Here is a 19,628-nt window from a genome sequence, read left to right as displayed (position 1 = left end):
TGGTATGTTGAGCTATAGATTAGTAACTTCAGGGCACATGGGTTTTGTCTTACAGAAATGTAAGATGTTTTTTCTTTAGCACAAATCACATTTACAGAAGAGAAAAATGTGTACTATTTCTTTAAAATCTTTTCAGCCTTATGTTTAACAGAGGGGTTTTTTCTGCTCCACTCTGATGCATTTCCTCATAAATGGAATTATTTCACAGTTCTGTAGCTTATTTATAGACAGGCTAAACTTAAAACTGATGCTGTATTCCAGACTCACTATGGCAAGGGCTTTTGTCTTCAGCAAGGTATACAATTCAAAATTTGTGTTTTATCAGGAAAAGAGGAAAGAAAACTGCAAGTCAGGAGAACATTGCCGTGACATCCTCTGTTTTTCTGTGCTATTCATTTTTTGTGCTTAATTTATTCCAATATGGAATATAACTTGAAATACATGCTCATTTGGTAGCCAGTGATTCTTTGCTCTCCACACAACCTGGGTCTTGAATATAAACATGCAGGGAGAAACTTTCAAGAGGAATAAGTCTCTCAAGTTCCCTTCTGTGTTAATAAGCCTGTGCAGAACATGTAATTTCTTGCCAAGCTGACAGATATAAACAACTAAATCAGGAATGAGCAAGAAAAAGATTGTAACAGGTGTGTGCAAGCCGTGACATCGTTGCAGAATTCTGATGAATCAATGTACCATGTAAACTACAGAATAACAGGGGCAGGCTTATTTCAGAGTGAAAGAGTTGGAGAAACTGTCACCTGCCACTGCCTTGAGCTTGGTATGTGCCGCTGCTTGTGTTTTGGGAGAGTGGTCACAGCTGTGAAAGTGAAAATGTGTACAGCTGTGACCAGAACCTCAGTGACTCTGCTCTGTTTTGTTCATAAATTACTTCTCAAGAGCCTCAGAAGTACAAAAATTAGAAGTATCAATAATTGCTTTCACAATGTGATGACAATATTGATGACACCGAGCTGTGTGTGGGGGCACAGGCCGGGGGAAGGATCCAGCCAGAGGGACCTGGGCAGGCTGGAGAGGGGGGACGGGCTGACCTCAGGGAGTGCAACAAGGCCAAGGGCAAGGTCCTGCCCATGGGCCGGGGCAACCCCAGCACAAAGCCAGGCTGGGCCAGGAGGGGACAGGGACAGGACGAGGGGGAACGGTTTAAACTGACAGAGGGCAGATTTAGATGAGACCTAAGGCAGAAATTCTCCCTGTGAGGGGGGTGAGGCCCTGGCACAGGCTGCCCAGAGAAGCTGTGGCTGCCCCCGCCCTGGAAGGGTTCAAGGCCAGGTTGGACGGGGCTTTGGGCAACCTGGGCTGGTGGAAGGTGGCCCTGCCCGGGGCAGGGGGGTGGGACTGGGTGATCTTTAAGGTCCCTTCCAACCCAATTTTCTGATTCTAAATACAACCTTGCCCTTTTGGGATGTTACATAGAAGTATAAAAACCTGGTGGATGCTCACTTGAGCTGTTGCTGTCTCTTCTCTAGATGCTGATCGAGTGGACAGCACAACACTGTTTCTGATTTTTCACCAGTTATTTACTTGTTTTCTTTTTTTTTCCATTTTGTTTCTTGGTTAAATATCTGAAAACACATATGATTTACTTAACTAGTATGAAATCTGTTTTCCCTTGTCTAAGACAAATCTTGCCACTAACTCCTCTATCAGTGAAATTCTATTTATAACTATAGTTATATTCTATACAAGATGCTAACAATGGCTTCTCATCCTAGTATTGGGTAGCAAGTAGGAATGAAAAAACCCTGCTGTTTTGTTAACTCCACATCGTGTGTTAATATTTTTCAGGAAACTTAAGTCCTTTATCTATATTTTTCATGTCTGTGTGCAATTTTGCCAACAAAAAATGTGGAGTAAGCAAACACTTTTACACTTTTTAAATGAGAACAAAGTGTTCCTCAGCTTATAAAGTATATATTATGTAACAGAAACATGTTCATACTAACAATATTAGCACTCATGTTAATTTGGTGGCTTTTTGAAAGCTTTAAAGATTTTCCATTTACTTTTGATTTCAAACGTGTTAAAAAAGATTCTTGCATTTTTACTGTACTGCCATTTATTGGTTGTTTAGATGTTTCCTATTCTTTCCAGATTTTAGAATATAATGTAGACCTGAAAAGATTTTACCTGAAAAGAGTAGAAAGAAAAGAGTTTACCACCTTTTCCCTCTGTTTGTGTCTTAAACTCTTCAAGTTGTCTCCCTTCACTTGATATGGACAGTCTAACAAATGAAGTTCTAGTAACGTCATCTCCTTTTTGTTTGTATAAAATACACCTACTGAAGGCAACACGTACAGTTTATTGGGGAGTGGGGTGGAACAAAACAAAAAACAACAAGGAGAGATACTGGATGAAATTTTGGTTCCCCTCAGGGGTTAGGTTTTCACCTATTATATACCTTTTAAGCACACGTAGGTGAACACTGCCAGAGATCACTTGATTGAACCATACGTGACTAATGCTCTCAGTTTTGTAAGAACTGTTACACATCCTACTAAAATCTCAAAAATAGGAAAGCTAAAAGCCTTTAGCACGTGCCTTAACGCAGTTTATCAAAGAAATAAGCTGTTTCCCAGCTCTACATCAGCTGTGCAACACTTGGCTAGCCTTGGCAGAATCTTTTCATTCTTCAGTCATTTAAGCTTTCAATGAAAAGCATTTTCTTTGTAGAAAAAAAAACTTAGGATCTCTGTTGGAATGAACTCTGTTGCTGGTCATCCTTCTGGAAGTGCAGGTTTTTTGCTTGCTTGTTGGTTTTTTGTAAAGGCAGCAGGAGCTAAACAGATGGCCTTGAAAACTGCACATTCATTTATATGTATATGCACCTACACTTACTACACATTGCTCACTTATATATACAGTGGTAGGCTAAAAAAATTGATTCACTGCAATTTGAGTTACCCTGGGTCTAGACTTAGTACTCAGATCTCAGAGCTGGACTTGGATAAATACAGGTACAGGGAGACCTGAATCTTGCCAGAATTCACAACTCCAAACTTTTCATTGCTTCAGAGTGACTGTTATCCCAACAGGAGCGTGAACCTGGGCAATGACAGTGGATCCTTCTGCATGTGATAAGCAAGATGGCATTTTCCAGCTTGATGGTTTGCTGGAGACCGCCGAGTAGCAAATGGGTAAAACAAACTCCAATTATTATGTCTGCGCAGTTTCCTTCAACTGAGTTTTCTCATATACTACAGTATTAAACTGTTCACCAGTTTTACTGTTTTCTCAGCTATCTTTTCACTAATTTCTTCACTCATCCTAATTCCAGAGCAGTATCATTGCTTTCAAGTATTTTAACAAATTTTCATGATGACGTTTTAATATGTCATCACTTAATTTCCAGTGATGGCATTAAACCAGCAACTAATATTTTAATATTACCAAAGAAATATTTTGTTTTAAAAGATACTAATATCTTTGCATAGCTGGCTGTTTCTTTTTGTCAATTTTTCCTGTGTGCCTTTTTTTCCAATCCTCACTTCCTTCCTAGCATTTTCAATTAAGGGAATGGTATGAATTAACTCTTAAATTGTATTGATGGGAAAAGGTCATAGAAAATATAGCTCAGAGGTAAATTATTTTCATTTTTATATGCTGTGTCATAAATAACCAGCTAGTATTTACAGTACTCTTTCTTTTTTTAACAGATTTCAAACCCCACCACTGTAATGGCAACTATTCTGTTAAGAAAGCCAGAGCACACATTGGAGTGCTGTTTTGTTTCAAATTGGTGTGATAATGATGACGTATCTGAATCCTCAATATTTCCACTCTCTTGTATTATTGCAAAATGGCATCATTAGATTAGATCACGTATTATTACAAAACAATTACCCTTATCCATCTTTTTGTAAGGATAGAAAGAAGGGGACTGTTAGTTTTTAGAGCTGAACATGAGTATTTTCTGCTGTGTTAACTGCAGTTGTGCAATTTCTACTATGACGTCTGGTGGCTGCTGTTTATTTTCTGTGGTTTCTTCTACAGACAAGATTTTTGTGGTTTCTTCTGTGAAGAATTAGGATTGCTAATAAGAAGCCACAGGAATTAGATTTCTCAGGGTGAGAGTTCACAATGATTTTGCTAAGCAGCACTAGATTTCTGAGTTAAAGCATCAACAGCAAATTCTAACAGCAATGTCCTCCTCTCCTGACTGGCAAATACTTTACTATCTGTACATCAGTAAAGGAACTAGTGCACATTTCTCTAGAACTGGGACAAATACATATTCATATGGCACTCACTTTTCATGACTGGTCTCCTGTAGATATTTTGATCGCTTCTCCTGGCTCACAGTTACATCAAGAAGAGCTATGGCTTTCAGCTGCAGTAAGGAGTATCTTTCTGAAGCTGACAGCATAAAATGCAGGTAGTATGTACAACCAGCAAGGTGTCTGTCCCATTTCATAACTCTTGTCATAAAGCTAGAAAAGGACATATTTGAAAAAGTGTTTAAACCAACAAAAAGTATGCTAAAGTCCTAAAAAAGTATTCAAAGGTTCGTGCAAAAATAGGTACAGATACGTATTTGTAGCAACAGAAACTTACAGAACAGTAGCAATAATCTATTTAATAAAGTTAACTAAAAACCAATAAACTAAACCAAGCTTTAAATAAATTCATATTTAGATAAAACTATTGCTTCCAAAAAGCAGTATCTATCCCAATTAAATGGTCACCTGAAGTATTCCTCACACTCCCAGTACATCATCAGCCTTTGAGTAGAATGTCTGCTAGATATTCAGTTTTTCCTGGTTCCATGTGCTGTCATCTGAAAAGCATTTCACTCCATTAATAATTGCAACATGGGACATTGCATGGCATGACAGAAGTCACACATACCACTTACTGGAACAGATTTAACATTAAACTCCTCTGTAATTCATACAGAATATTTCCTTGCTTCAGTAATCTGAAGTACAGTTTTGTTGTATTACAGGGCTGAGAACACAGTACCCTCAGGAAATAAATGTGGAGGCGTATGAAAAGCAAATAAAGAACAGTACAATTACAGTAGTAAAACCAGAACTGACCTGGCTTCCTTCATTAAGTGCTTTTATTTGTTTATTAGCATTACTAAAGAAACATTAGATAAGAAAAAAATACTAATAACACTTGACTAATAGCAGCAAACAAAACTTAACTTTGCCCTTGCAGCAGGAAAACCAGGAAATCTTAGTAAAATGTAGTTTATCCATTCAGAATTCATTTCTTTCCCATTCAGAAACTATTTTTTTCGAATTTTAAAATCTCTATGCCCCTTTGTGTATGAATAGTTTGCCTTGTTGATTTGCAAATTAAATTTGTGATTATGTAACTTCTCCATCTACATTTCCAAATTTTGAGGTTAATGTCCTCTGAGTCTAATTTAATATGAAACACTCTCTTCAGTTTAACACATGTAGCTAAAAACTGGTTCTGAGGAAGTGCTCTAAAAAGAATTCATTTGGAAGGAGAATATTAAGATCCTCACGGAAATATGAAACAGAATAGAAAAACAGAATTATTACTTTTTCTGATTCTATCACCAAATTTCAGTATTTGAAATGGTTATGTTTATAAGAGCAGAAATCTCTTTAACGTTACAAACTTGAGTCTCCACTACTTGCCAAAGTAACAGCAGCAATTTCCTACATGAACTCCTTCAAATCTGTATTAGAATACCAACTTCACACATGAAGATTTGCAGTCTTCCAGCAGACATGTCTTCTATTCCTATAGAATTTAATGACTTGTGATGATAAACAGATGTCATCTACCCACCCAAATACAATACTGAGTAATATAAGGGGCTTAATTAGGATTATTTCAATTGAGAGGTTAATTTTACTCCAGTAAAAAAAAATTTAGTGAAGGGTCAAAACTTGATCCAGAATAACACTAAGAAACTATTTTATAAGGTTTGTTTAGTCCTTTTGGATTTATGATGTTCTGTTGGGGTTTTTTAACTGAAAATTTGCTTTGTTTCTCAGCATGTTTTGATGAAGTTACACTTTAAACATCATTCCTGTACCGTGCAAGCAACCTAACTTCAACAGAAGCACTAAATGTCGCTTCAAAGCTGTCTTTCATTATCTACTGTGATGTTTAATTGCAGTAATTTCTGACTTTTTAACACAAAAGAGCTGAACCTTGCCTACTCCCAATCCAAAGCTCACTAGTATCTGCCAGACTCCTACCAGGCTTTTCTAAGTTTTTTAAGTTGGAGAAAGAGATGGCATTACGTTAGCACAACTTAGTAACAGCCATCTCTTCTAGTAAAATAGCAAATAAACCAGCAGACTGACTTGCCTTTAAACTTTTAATTAACTGATAAAACTGGAAAATTCATACATTCTTGGAAGAAAATAAACTGCCCACTGGCATGAGGATAAGAGAGGGGTTTTTTTTGTTTGTTTAATTTATTTTGTCTCTCTCACCTATATAGTAAAATAAACCCAGCGGAAATATTTTTAACAACATGATCTTTTAAATTAATTTGCTAGAGGTTATGAAAATTCCTAGTTAAGTCAATAACTACTAAAATAAAAAAGTAAGCAGAATTAAACATTATCAGGATCTTGGAGAGAACAAAGCTTCCCCAAGCATCATTAGGCAACAAAGTAAACGTTTTCAAGGATGCTGTCTTATCTCCGGTGGTTGGTGTCAGAAGCAGTGGAAAAAAAAAAAAACAACAAAAAAAATTGGAACTCTGGCAAGTTAAATGTAAAACTTAACAACACAGACCGAAAAGAAGTTTAAGGATCTCTAAAGCAAAGGTATAAAATTTGTACTCATTTCTGAAAACCTCAGTAGCAGGTAATCTGAAAAAGGAGCCTGTAGATGAGATTTGTAAGAGCAGCAGTCAGAAGAAATAAGGTCATTGCAAACAGATTTAAGAGATTTTTTGTGTGTGTGTTCACAGTGGAGGAGAGTAGGGATGTTTCCAGACCAGAATCCTTTATTTTATGTAACTCCTTGGTAGGTGACTGAAGCCATTATGTTGATTACAGACATTACAGAACAGCCTAACAAGATGGGCAGTAACAAGGTGCTGAGAATGAACGATCTGCTGTAAAGGGAAATAACTAATGAAGTCCCACAAGCCCTTGTCCTAGGCAAAATGCTACTCAACATACTGAAAAAAAAAAGAGGCAAATATTGTGATCATGTACTTCACTGATCATATTAACCTACCTGTGTAGTAAAAAGGTGAGAAGAGCTGCATGAGAACTTAGTGATCCTGAGTGGTGGGGAGACAAAATGGTCCGTGAAGCTTGATACAAGAAAACCCCGTAACTGATACACAGGAAAAAAATTTATTACTGCAAATATGATTGATGATGCTGAAAGTTTTCCACAGAATTTAGTGACGCCTGATCCTACCCAATTATTGAATTGTCAGACTCTTCTTATTTGAATTTCTATTTAAAGGCTTATTCGTAACATAACAGAAACCTATCCTTTTTGTAGCTTCATATAAAAAAGTTTTCAAGCAAGTGGCTTTAATCATATAGTCCGTCCTTAAGGAAGCTTAAATGTCACCAGATTAGGTCCAGCATATTTTAGTTAAACTGTACTGCTGTCGTAAAGTCTGTAAACACCTACGCACACAATTAGGAGAACTGAAGACAACTTCATGAAATTTTCAACACTTTATTCATTTTTCTGTCAGGTAACTAAAACTTTAGTTAAAAAAAAGAAGTCAGAGCCTGAGATATTCAACACTGAACAAGACCAATTTTAATTCAATGAAAACTACTATAGCTAGTCTGGTGTTTTATCCTCCCAGACCATTTGCTGGCTTTTCTGTTCTGAGACAAGTATCTGCACTCCTGACATTGTCAATTTAATACAGTATTTGGTAATACTACAGACACCCAGCGATGTGTGAATCCCAGTCTGACAAATAAACCCATCTCCAAATGCTATCACATTCGAATCTCTTGAATACCATCCCTTCCCACTTCTTTGTAGTCTGGCTCGTCATTAATGGTGCAAGTGTGGTCCCCTCTCAGCTTTATCTTCCAATTTTTCTTGGTAGCACGTTCTTCAGTTCCTGTATTCCAGCCACACTGCTTTTCCACCTGGTTTATAGCTATGCTGCAATTTGCTCCACTTGTATTTAATACACTAAAATTGGGACATATCTTTTTGCTACACGTTATCCTGTTCCAAGACACTTCTTCACCCATTTTTTATATTCTCCTTATTTGATTTTCTTCCCCTTCTCCACCTAGAGGGATTCACATGATGGCCTTTTCCAAACTCCTGCTGTTATTACCTGGTTCAAGATGGCAATTAGTCCTATCAGCCTGATGCCACAGGGCCACTATTTCAGCTGAGCAAACGGACCTGTTTGAAGAGAGTCCCCTTTCAAGAAATGCAAACAGACCCGTTTGAACAGTCCCCTTTCAAGGAATGCTTCCTTCAAACATCTCAAAATCCTCCCAATAGTATCTATCTTGAGAACGAGGCATTCTTCATTATTTTCTCAAAAAATGAGAAAAGCTCTCTAGTGTTTACCTCAGCCTCAGTTTCTTTCAACACCTTCCCTGCTTAGCTTGGCGTAGTCACCTGCAACTTGTTTCATCACAATTCCAAGCTATCACCTATCCAAAGAACAATCAGTGGACTCCACCCTAATATTATCAGGATGTTTTTACCCCAAATTTACATCCCAGATTGTGGCAAGCTACACATACTTATCTCCAGATCTGGTTCTCATAAATGGCCTCTCTATTTTTATTGAGGGTTCACAATCTTGGAGGTCTGCGATGTTTAGCTGAATCTCTCTTCTCTCTTTCATTCCTTCTTCTGTTCTAGATCATTGTCTTCTGATGCTTTTTTCAGTCTTCTGTACGTCATCTTTTTCCCTTTTGGATTTCATTTTCCGGTTATTTCCACCATCCGTTTCTCTTGTGCGTTTAGTTTCTTACACCGCTTCTCCGTATTTTCTTCCCATGTGTTTCACTTGCCTATTTTTCAAATATCACCGACTGGCTCTTCCATTGCCAAGTCAATTATGTAACCATAAAGACAGGAAGCAAATTTGTTTCCCTGAATTACCCTGCACAAGCTGAGATTTTCTCCTTGATTCTGTCTGATGCCCATTTTTTTCCCCTGTTCTTCCTCTGTAAACTCTCCCTACACTCTCCTTTAGAGGCATGATGCCCTTAAATTTTCTGTTATTTCTAATGAGTGATGGTGTATGTAGGAATGCTTTCCCCCACTTACTGTAACACACATTCTGTTTCTGTGTCATTCCTGAATGCTAGAATCACCGTGGTAACTGTGGAAATCTTCTCTTTTTATTCCTATTATTCAGGAAAAAAACCTAGTATTTTCTGACCAACTTGTCCATTTCTTGATCTTTGCTTGCTTTTGTGTCTGGCTGCTTTTTTTTTTTTTTTTTCCTTTTTTAAAAACAAAACAACAAAAACACCAAACCAAACAAACCATAAACAAACAAACCCAAAACTTTCTGCCTAGGTCATCCTCTTTCCCTCCCCCAGAATCTGTGAAGTGTGCATCACTTGGGATCTTTGTCAGTCAGTATTCCCCTCGGACCAAGTTGCAGAAAGCAGAATTATATTTTAAATTGTGACTTCTTTCCAGAAATTCATTTCTAAAGTCATGAATAATGTAAAAATTACAGTTAAGCCTGAAACACAACAGTCAAACAACCTGCTACTGAATCTACTTTTTAGAAAAACAATCCAGTTTAAAAATCATTACAACATTTTCCCTTGTTAGAACAGATGTGGCCTAGCAGACTGTCCTATAGTTTGAGTGCACTGTTTGAACAGGGTAAAGAACAGAAAAAGAATGAAACATGAGATTGCTCAGTTAAAAATTTTAATATATCTACATACTTCTGTGTACTTCAGGTTGATTTATGCAGAACATCATCGGCTGGTTGTATTAAACTGTGCGTAATACTGGCCCGTTGGAAAATTTGAATATGCTTCCTCTCTAAGATAAATGTTCCTATCAATAAATAATTAAAAAAATGCAGTTAGTAAATGTTTTCTCATTATAATACAGAAGTAACTTGACAAACCTAAAGAAGATGTAATGCATAAACACTCATAAATGCTCACAAAATCCTAAATTATTAGAAATGGAATTTAATATAACTAGATCTTTTCCTCACAAATGTATGCCATGTCTCAATACAGCAAATTTTTTTTTTATACCCTGAAATAACCTTCCAAAAATCTCACAGTGAAAAACTAAATTAACACAATTCTGAATTTTTGCTTTCAAAATAGGAAAGCATCAGGTACTGATAATTCTTTTGCAAAATGTATGTATGTATGCATGCATGACGAAAAAAGAAGAAAAAAAAAGATTAAAAAGAGTGGAAGAATAAAATACTGAATCGCCTGGTTTAATTGGTTTTTTCCTTCACATATTATTTTCCTCCTTTCCCATCAGAGCAGACACAAGACCTGCCCATCATGCCATGTCCAGTGGTTAGCTAAAGAATCATCTAGTTTTGTCACACATAACAGAAAAGCCCCATTTGTGCCATTAGCTTAACCCTGAGCTATCAGGAACTGGTATTTCTACCAATACCCATCCTTTTTTGTTTCATAAAACCAAGGTAAATTTAAATAAACACGTGCTCTTTTACACCTCATAAATTTCTGCATATTTAATTGTATTTATTTTCTATTTTGCTATCTATATAAACTGTCTGTTGTCAGCGAAACACTTAAGAATTCCAGCTACTAATTCATACCTATAAGTCAGTAACAACCATAACCTACTCTTTTATTCTTTAAATAGTACTAAAAAACACATTTAAGCCAAATTTTTAGGGGTTTTTTAGAACTACGGACTTGTAACAAGTATATTAAAAAATTAACAAGCAATACAAGTGAAAAAGCTCTTTGAAAGCCAAGCTACCGTGTTAAAATGTCAAAGAATTTTAGGGCACTTACTTTGCTTTCTGCTCCTGAGACAGCTCTGCGTTTATGGTATCTAAAGCTCGCCGGCGCTCCCGACTCTGGCGTTGCTGACGCTGCTCCAAAACCAACTGTGCTCTCGCAGCCTGTATACTCTGCCTGTCCCACTCAGCATCTCTTCGGTCTTCTTCCTCTTTTAGTCTCTACAAGAGTGAAAAAAAAAGCTTCGGTTTCTCTTTGTTCAAAGATGAAATAACCTATATAAAGTCTGATGGGTAAATTCATGCAGAAAAACTTGCTTGTCTTTACCAAACACTAGCAGTAGCCAAATAGGGAGGAAAAAGAAGCCCTTCCAAACTAGGTAGGAGCCCACGCGTGAGGCAGGAGATGCTACAGATGAGAAAGCTAGCCTCTTACAGGGAGCAAGGCAGAGTCCTACCTCTGCACGAGGTAAGAAAATTAGGGTCTGCTGCCTGGCAGAAAGAAGTTAACGAGTAGATGACTATTTCACATATTAGCTCTCTAAAAACCCAGTGCAGTGAGACAGATTTTTTAAAAATTTTTTTTAAAGTTCTTGTTAGTGAGAGTTGTAACTTCTTGAGGTCAGAAATTAGTAGACAGTACTATGGCTTGTGATACAGCTAACTCAGTGTAATAACTGACCCACCAACACCAGAGGAGTAGACCCAAACTGCTTTTTTCCTCTGCCCCTGTTACAACAGCCCCTTCTGCACAGAAATCCTTCCTCAGAGCCAGCCTGACCCTGCCCTGGGCAGCTTGAGGCCATTCCCTCGGGGCCTGGCGCTGGCTCCTTGGCTCCAGAGACTCATCCCCCCTCTCTGCCCCCTCCTGGCAGGGAGTTGCAGAGGGCCAGGAGGTCTCCCCTCAGCCTCCTCTTCTCCAGACTGAACCCCCCCAGTTCCCCCAGCCGCTCCCCAGCAGACCTGTGCTCCAGACCCTGCCCCAGCTCCGTTGCCCTTCTCTGGCCACGCTCGAGTCATTCAATGGCCTTTTTGGGGTGAGGGGCCCAAAACTGAACCCACTCACCGAGGGGCGGCCTCCCCAGTGCCGAGCCCAGGGCTCAGATCCCTTCCCTGTCCCTGCTGGCCACGCCAGTGCTGACACAAGCCAGGATGCCGTTGCCCTCCTTGGCCCCCTGGGCACACTGCTGGCTCATTCTCAACCCCCCCAGGTCTCTCTCTGACTGGCAGCTCTCCCAGCCACTCCTCCCCAGGCCTGTAGCCCTGCTGGGGGTTGTTGTGGCCCAAGGGCAGCCCCCGGCATTTGCCCTCAGTGAAACTCCCCCAGTTGGGCTCAGCCCATGGCTCCAGCCTGGCCAGGTCTCTCTGCAGAGCCTCCCTACCCTTGAGCAGACCAACACTCCCACCCAACTGGGTGTCATCTGCAAACTGACTGAGGGTGCACTTGATCCCCTCGTCTAGATCATCAGTAAAGATGTTAAACAGGAGTGGCCCCAACACTGAGCATTGGAGGACACCACTCGTGACCGGCCACCAACTGGATTTAACTCCCTTCACCACAGCTCCTGCTCCTCCACATCAGTTGGACTGATGAACATCTGGGTAGAACACAGATCAATGGAAAACACAGTCTTACAGTGGGATGTGCAGAGCAAACAAAACCACTTTCTTCTACAAACATTGTCTGTAAGATTATTACAACCAGGGGCATGGGCATATTCTGTAAGCTGAAATACCAGTTTCTCCAGAACTTGTTGCTGTTGAGAGTATCGGATTGCCGTCAGCTGATCCCGATTCATCCCCTTCCATCGATCAGGGATCACACGATGTCTACCAAAGGAACTGACTGCTTGTTCAGGGTTTTCAGAAAGTAAATCTCCTTGAAGGAGGCTGGAAATTTCATCCATGTCATCTTTCATTTTTTTATCTTTTTCCAACTTCCTTCTCTCGGCTAGTTCAGCAGCCTAGATTCAATGAAAGGAGAGAACTGATAGTTTTGCCAAGAGAAAATATTAAGTAAGGGATGCAACAAAGTTAGCACATCACAACAGATTTCTTTCCAACTTGCATACAGTTGTCAACGGCATCACATATGAATATTGTGATCATGGTCCTATTGGCTAAGATCAAAAATCTAACAGTATACATTTCTTTAACCTTGTCAGATCACATACAGCAAGTAATTTGAGGAAAAATAATTTTGTTACGTAAGAAAAGCCAGAATTAAGTAAAAAATACATTCATGTTTAGCCACAAGCAAACACCAGTTGATATTTGGAGGCCCGACACAACATGGAAGAAATTTATGATAAAAATTTACATTCTTGAATCACTAGCCTTGCTATATATTACCTAGTAAATCTACATGGAGAGCGTGATTAAGCTTTCAGATCAGCAAACAGACAGGAGATGCCCATTAAGCCTGAAGATGCAGCCTTGAATCTGTTCCCTTTGCCGATACAAAATGCAAACTTCAATCTTATTATGAGAATATATCTGTAGTATTAGAAAGAATAATATGCATTTCCTGTGGAAATCACTGTTCCTAACGTCCAGTATAAGGTCACAGTTCCCTATTCAGAGGTAATTTTCCCCTTACAAAACTCCAGAAAGCAAATACAATGATTTTACTTTGAAGTTATTACCTTCCAAAGAAGAATTAGACTAAGGAAACTAACTCAGAATAGAATAATGCTATGCCTCGTCCATTTTCAATCCTCTCTTTTTTTTTCTGTAATGTGTAATCTAAGTCATCTGGAAGAACACACAGTGCCAGCTTCCCTCTGGACAGAGGCCAGGTTATCTCCTTCCTGCTAGAGCACAAAACACACAGGTTGCCAGACCAGCCTCTTGCATACAGCGCTTTATGCCTGTATCTTGACTGCAACAGCCCAGTGGATACCCAGCTCTCCAGTTTGTCCAGGATTGACTCCTATTCTGGTCAAAAAAAAAAAATCACTGGCTTGAGAATATTCACTTTCCAAGTTAAGCAGAACAGTTCTGCGCTTTTCTTGCTGATCATAGTTCTCTGGTTGGCACACACACGTTTAGAAAGCGGATGAGGACAAGTGAAAAATGAGAGGTTAAGCATCAAGAAAGTCACAGCAGGTAAAACAGCCTTCTGTGGTACATAAGGGGAAACTGAAAATTAGTAGGCAGAGCAACTAGAAGATAGAAACAACTGAGAATGACAGGACTCTCTAGACACACCTGTGAGAACCTGCTCCTTTGCAAATATTATGGAGAAGAATCCTGCCTCAGTCAGCGCAGCGACCCGTGCCACCAGAGGAGCCTGCTAACCTGAATTATCTCCACATTTCTATTCAGGGTCTGAGTTTGGATTACAGCAGTTCTCCCAAGCATCAGGCCTGGAGACTGTCAAAGAGCAACTTGTGTTTGCTCCAAGCAAACATGGACTACAACCAGTTGGGGCATCAGACAGAAGAGGAAATAACAAGAAATACTATTCTAGATTAATATATTCCATGGCTGAAAACAGCCTCATGGTTTTCATTAAAGTAACAAAATTACATGATGTGTAAACAAACTAATAAAAGATACAAGTCATTTTTTTTTAGAATTATAAATTAGCTAAGCTACAATTCAACTTAGATGATGCAGAAAATCTATTTAAAAATACTTACCAGCCATCTAATAGGAACATATACTCTACTCTAGAGCAAGAAAAGAAACGTCTACTTTTAAACAAACTGAAAAACTCAAGCAAATCAAATTTAAAGTGGCAAAACAGCAACTTCCGATGTAGTCATTACCAGCTCTGCCATCAGAACACTCAATAATATGCTGGAAACTAAAGGTCACATTTTCATTTCACTTAAGTCAGTGACTACAATTTTTACCAGAAGTTTAAAGCAATGGTTTTTAATCCAAAATGCATTTCCTGAAGTCTTTTTCCCCCTCTGGAAAAGTCAGTAATAGCTTGAGAGGAACTATGACGCTATAATTCCCAAGAGAAAAGAAAACAAACCAAAGTTTTTCAGTCATATTTTTGGGATACTGAACCACAGTATCTGTGTATGTATTTTAGCTTATTAATACTGTGAATTGAGCAATTATTTTCGCTTCCGAAAATGTTTGACAGTAAATCACATTTAACAGTCATTTTGGGTGGGTCTCACATAATCACTGGCCTATGATGAAGAATTATTGAAGTTTAAAATGTGTAATTGTTATTTAGATCACTCGATTAACGTCATTCTACTGTGATCTAGCAACAGATCCAAAAAAAGGCACTTACACGTTGTAACCCTAATCTGAGTAAGAGGGAGAGACTAAAATTTCTGAGCTGCCTGAGAATCTTGCTGGAGGCAACTCCCAGGCACTACTATGTAATGAGTAATGACACTGCAAAAGAAAGATTTTAAACTTAGAAAATGCATTAGATTTAATCTATCAAGTCAAATCTCTAATAAAACATAATTCATTGGTGTAGCATGCAAAAAAAAAAACCACCAAACCCCAAAACAGGTGCACAAATACATGTGCCTTCATTTATTTTGATTTGTGATCCAATGTTACCTATCTTCCCTGCTACTAAACGCTTCCTTTTGCTGTTGAGTCATGTCATAAAGCAAAAGAAGAAATGCACACAGAAACATTACGAGGCCAGGACTTCACATGCTTAGAGTAACACCAAGTTTTGAGTGTCTGAGGAACTAACTGCTGCCAATAAAGGAATGAGCAGCTAAGTCAGAGAGCTCACAGCTGACCAGAGTGACCTCTCCAGTGTTTTAAGAGATTGGAAAAGAAATATTATTAATCTGTACGGTAAACACAATTCCTCTGTCTGTATTATACAGATCCTCCTCTCACAGAATTGCACATGCAGCACATTCAAGCTAGGAACTTCTGAATCTGTTCCCTTTGCAAGGTCTGTTAAAAATCAGTACGTGCACTATATTTCCTCATGCCTGAAAATGTGGTAAAAATGTTGAAATATTGATGATTCCACACATTGAATATCAAGAATAGGATATAAGTCATCAAACATATTTGCACAGTATGCGTCAAAGAATGATAAAAAGTTACCATTTTTCTTCTACATCTAGGCACTCAAATATTTCATTTCAGGTGGTAAAAAAAAAAAAAAAAAAAAAAAAGGCTCCACAGTTAATGCAAATACATCATTTACTCAAAGCCTGAACAGCTATTTCTCTGAAGTGGTTGCTGGCTTGGAATGGAACCAGAATAATGCCATCAAATGACCATGATAACAACATCATCAGGAAAACTATCAAGCTGTCGCAGCATGCCTGGGAATAAATTGCAACTACAGAAGGTTTGTAAGATTGTTAACAAGTCTATAAATAGGAGGTCATTAAATTAAAGAGCCTCTGTAATCACATCCTCTCATTTTCTTAGCATTACCTACAAAGCATTTTGGAAAGGATTCAAGTCCTGTGCTATATAAAGCTAGAAAACTCTCTCTGATTTCAGGACCACAGTTGATGTATCTATCACTGTACTGCTAAACTGGATTCCCAAGTGTGATTATCCTTAGTGAGGATCCTCTTTCTGCAACAGTAAGATTCTGCTGTGGAATCACAATCACATCAAAAGAAGTAAAAAGTAAGAGTAAAAAGTAAGAATTTTAGTCAGGACTCTGGGTAGTCTTCATTTCTGTTACCCGACTTGCCACATTAAAATGATTACTACTTATGTACAAATTATTTCAGCAGGTATAACTGACAGTTTAAGGTAGGAGAAGTCTTCTCTTATTCCAAGGATAAAAGTAATATTGGTGTTCCTGTTTAACACATATTTAGGTGAGAGAAAATCTGAGAGGAACGACAGCATTAATTTCCTAGACACTACAGTACACTTAAAATGTTTATAGTACAGGATCCTTCACCCCTGGGAAATATGGTACCAAACATCATCAATTCATTGCCCTGCTAATTAACTCCAGAAGAACAAAAAGAACAATTTGCAATAAGCTTATCTGCAATAAAGTCATTGGCAGTGGTATTATGGTAAGTGGAGAAAGCTGAACCACTCACGGGAGGCAGCAACATCAAATCTCATCATGAAGCAGGTTGTGAAGAACTGAGATCCCCCCCTTCAGTCTCTGCTGGGATTCTTTACTAATTGACTAGCAGACTGACCACAACATGCTTCTCCTAGAGGAAATGACTTGCTGGTTTTTATGTCAGTTTTTCATTTAGGTTTGCTAGGGGTTTTTTAAAGGGAAAAAAAAAAATAATTGTTCTTTACATCCCCTAAAGATACTGGCAACTGTAAGGACTACTGATGATGGCCACAGAAACAGTGATTGATCCAAAGACAAATTCCAGGAAATTTCTTCCTCTCTGAAGATGCATTCCCATATTAAACATTATCCAAATTACAATAACTGAGGGTTGCCTTAGAAAGGGTGGGTTTGCTTTCTCCCTTCCTCTACTGCCACCCCAGCCTGTGCATTCACTCCTCCCAGGCAGATCTAGCAGTCACTCATTCTAGACAAGAGTTCATTTTCTTTTGGATTTGAGAAATAATCTAACACATCCTGAAGCTGCATGATCATTAGATTGACTAGGAGAGATATGGCAGAAAAAAAAAAGAAAAAAAAGGAATGAAACTTAGAGAACAGGAAAAAAAGAGTTCTTCTTTTGGCAGCCACCAACGTATAGAGCAGATGTGTGTAGAGCAAAACGCAGCGTGAGAGAGTGCCCTCAAGACATTAAGGTCTTCAAACCAGCTACTCAGAATGCTGGAACTGCTGGAGACCCCTGTTCAATCCATTTAGCTACAGAGATTTCTTCTGTGAAGTTCATTCTCAGGCTGAATGCCTAGTTTTCTCTCTCAGGAAGATGTATAGAAAATCCCTCTGTAGCACAGCTTTCTCTTAAAGACAACATCGTGGAAAGGTCTGGCAACCTGACACCTCTTGCATGTTTAATTAAAGAAAAGCAGCAACTATGCCAGTACATCGTTCCAGGGAAAAAGAGCTTTTCTCAACCATTTATAAAAAAAAAAAAAAAAAAAAGGGAAAGATGAAAACAGTATCATGATTTAAAAAAATAAAAACAGAAAGAGAGCTGCAATCTGTACAACACAGAAGGGACAGTAAGAACTAAGAGGACACTGTTTTTTCTAACATAAGGGCATGGTAATGGAAGTTGGGGCAACAAAGAGCAAGACTTTTTTAATATACTTAATATACACACCAGTCGAGTAAAATGTATATGCCCAAACATTAAAACCCACACCACACACAAACCTCCCACTCCATCCCCAAACTCAGGAATATTTACATGGAATCAATTGGTAAGACAACAGCTATCTGGGATACTACCACTACCCTAAGTGCACCAGTCACCTGGGGTACTTTTGTGGCTATTCATATAAAATACTGTTCAGTAGCCATGACTTCAAGCAGCGAAAGCCTTTATAATTACCTTGGGCTACCTATAAACAAAATTTTATGCCAAATGGGCCCTGAAAGGCTCAAGCAACACTTAACACAAAGGCTTGCATGCTTAAACACTTCAGCCAAAAGATACCATACTTGATGTAGGTGATTTTAAGGTGGCTTATTTTGATATGACTAAATAAATTTAAAGCTAAGTTGCACCAAATACAGCTTAACCAAACTATAGCCCTTTGAGCTGTATGTATAAGCTGAATGGGAGAAAAAAAATCTGTGCAGGAAGATAAAGAACTGGAGCATGACAGATAATGGCACTAAGACAGACAGAAAGGTTCATGTCACGTTTCAGGAGGTTCCAAAGTACGCTTGGTAAACAACCAGGAGACGTGCACAAATACCAAGGAAGGAGCCAAAGTGCCAAAACCAGTGGCTGTGGGGAAAAAAAACATAAACCATAAAGACAAAAAGGTACGGGTAGTAATATTTCCCCAGAAGTAAAAAGAAAAGCAGGCAGACACAGCTGAGATTATCCGACAACTGGGATAAAAGCAGAAGGAAGCATGGGAGGTTTTTGCTGTACCCAGGTACAGACTAAACGTCCCCGAGATGCTGAGGAGTTGCTGCTGCCCTCCAGTCAGCAAGCTGAGAACCAGGAGGGAGAATTTTGACCAAGAGTAACTAGACAGAGGGTAGGCAGGTCCTTGGAGAGGACAAAGTGAATAAATTCTATCTTCCAATTACTGAAACAACCTTAGAAGTTACCTGCTAAGAAACCTTCGTGAAAACATCATTACTCATTGTACTGCTGCTCATCTTATTTTTCTCTTGTGTCTCCACTTTTTTAAAACACAAACCAACCAATCCAATACTGATGTACCTGGGCTCTGTTGAAATCTTTAGTAGCTGCACAAACAGCACGCCTGTTTTCTTCTTCTCTTCGTTGTTGCTCCATAATCTTTTGGTCAAGTTCAATCCTATTCTTGTCATAAAGATCATCTAAATTAGATTAAAAAGGAATTTAGTGAGTATTCATGGGCAATATAGAGTAAGCCACTAGAAGACAGAGAGACAGACAGACAGAGGAGCTAGATACAGTAAGCTGAATTACGTAACTATTTCCAAATCCTACCACTGAAGCTTTCTCCATCTTGGAATTTCAGGTGACTCAGGAAAGCAGTTTATTATGGAACCCATCTTAACAGTTAGACAAAGTTAAAATGAAAAAAGTGCGTTGAGTACTGAAGAAAAAAAATGTTTCATGACAAAGTAAAAAAGAAAAATCAGCATTGTTTTTTGTGCTCTAGAACCATAAAGATTGGACAATTTGGTCTGAAAACATAC

General features: G+C 38.6%; 1 protein-coding gene across 1 annotated transcript in view; it reads right to left on the bottom strand.

Moving 5' to 3' along the window:
- Positions 1 to 19,628, bottom strand: part of RIBC2 (RIB43A domain with coiled-coils 2) — a 49,711-nt gene that overhangs the window by 23,613 nt on the left and 6,470 nt on the right. The window contains exons 4-7 of the mRNA XM_074901189.1: positions 19,165 to 19,283; positions 12,634 to 12,861; positions 10,953 to 11,119; positions 9,879 to 9,993 (exon numbers count right to left, since the gene is read on the bottom strand). Coding sequence (XP_074757290.1) covers positions 9,912 to 9,993; positions 10,953 to 11,119; positions 12,634 to 12,861; positions 19,165 to 19,283 — 596 coding nt within the window. The 3' untranslated portion in view covers positions 9,879 to 9,911. The remainder of the gene's footprint in view (positions 1 to 9,878; positions 9,994 to 10,952; positions 11,120 to 12,633; positions 12,862 to 19,164; positions 19,284 to 19,628) is intronic.

This window comes from Athene noctua, chromosome 3 (assembly GCF_965140245.1).
Source record: "Athene noctua chromosome 3, bAthNoc1.hap1.1, whole genome shotgun sequence".
Classification (NCBI taxonomy): domain Eukaryota; kingdom Metazoa; phylum Chordata; class Aves; order Strigiformes; family Strigidae; genus Athene; species Athene noctua.
This window is presented reverse-complemented; position numbering and strand designations above follow the sequence as displayed.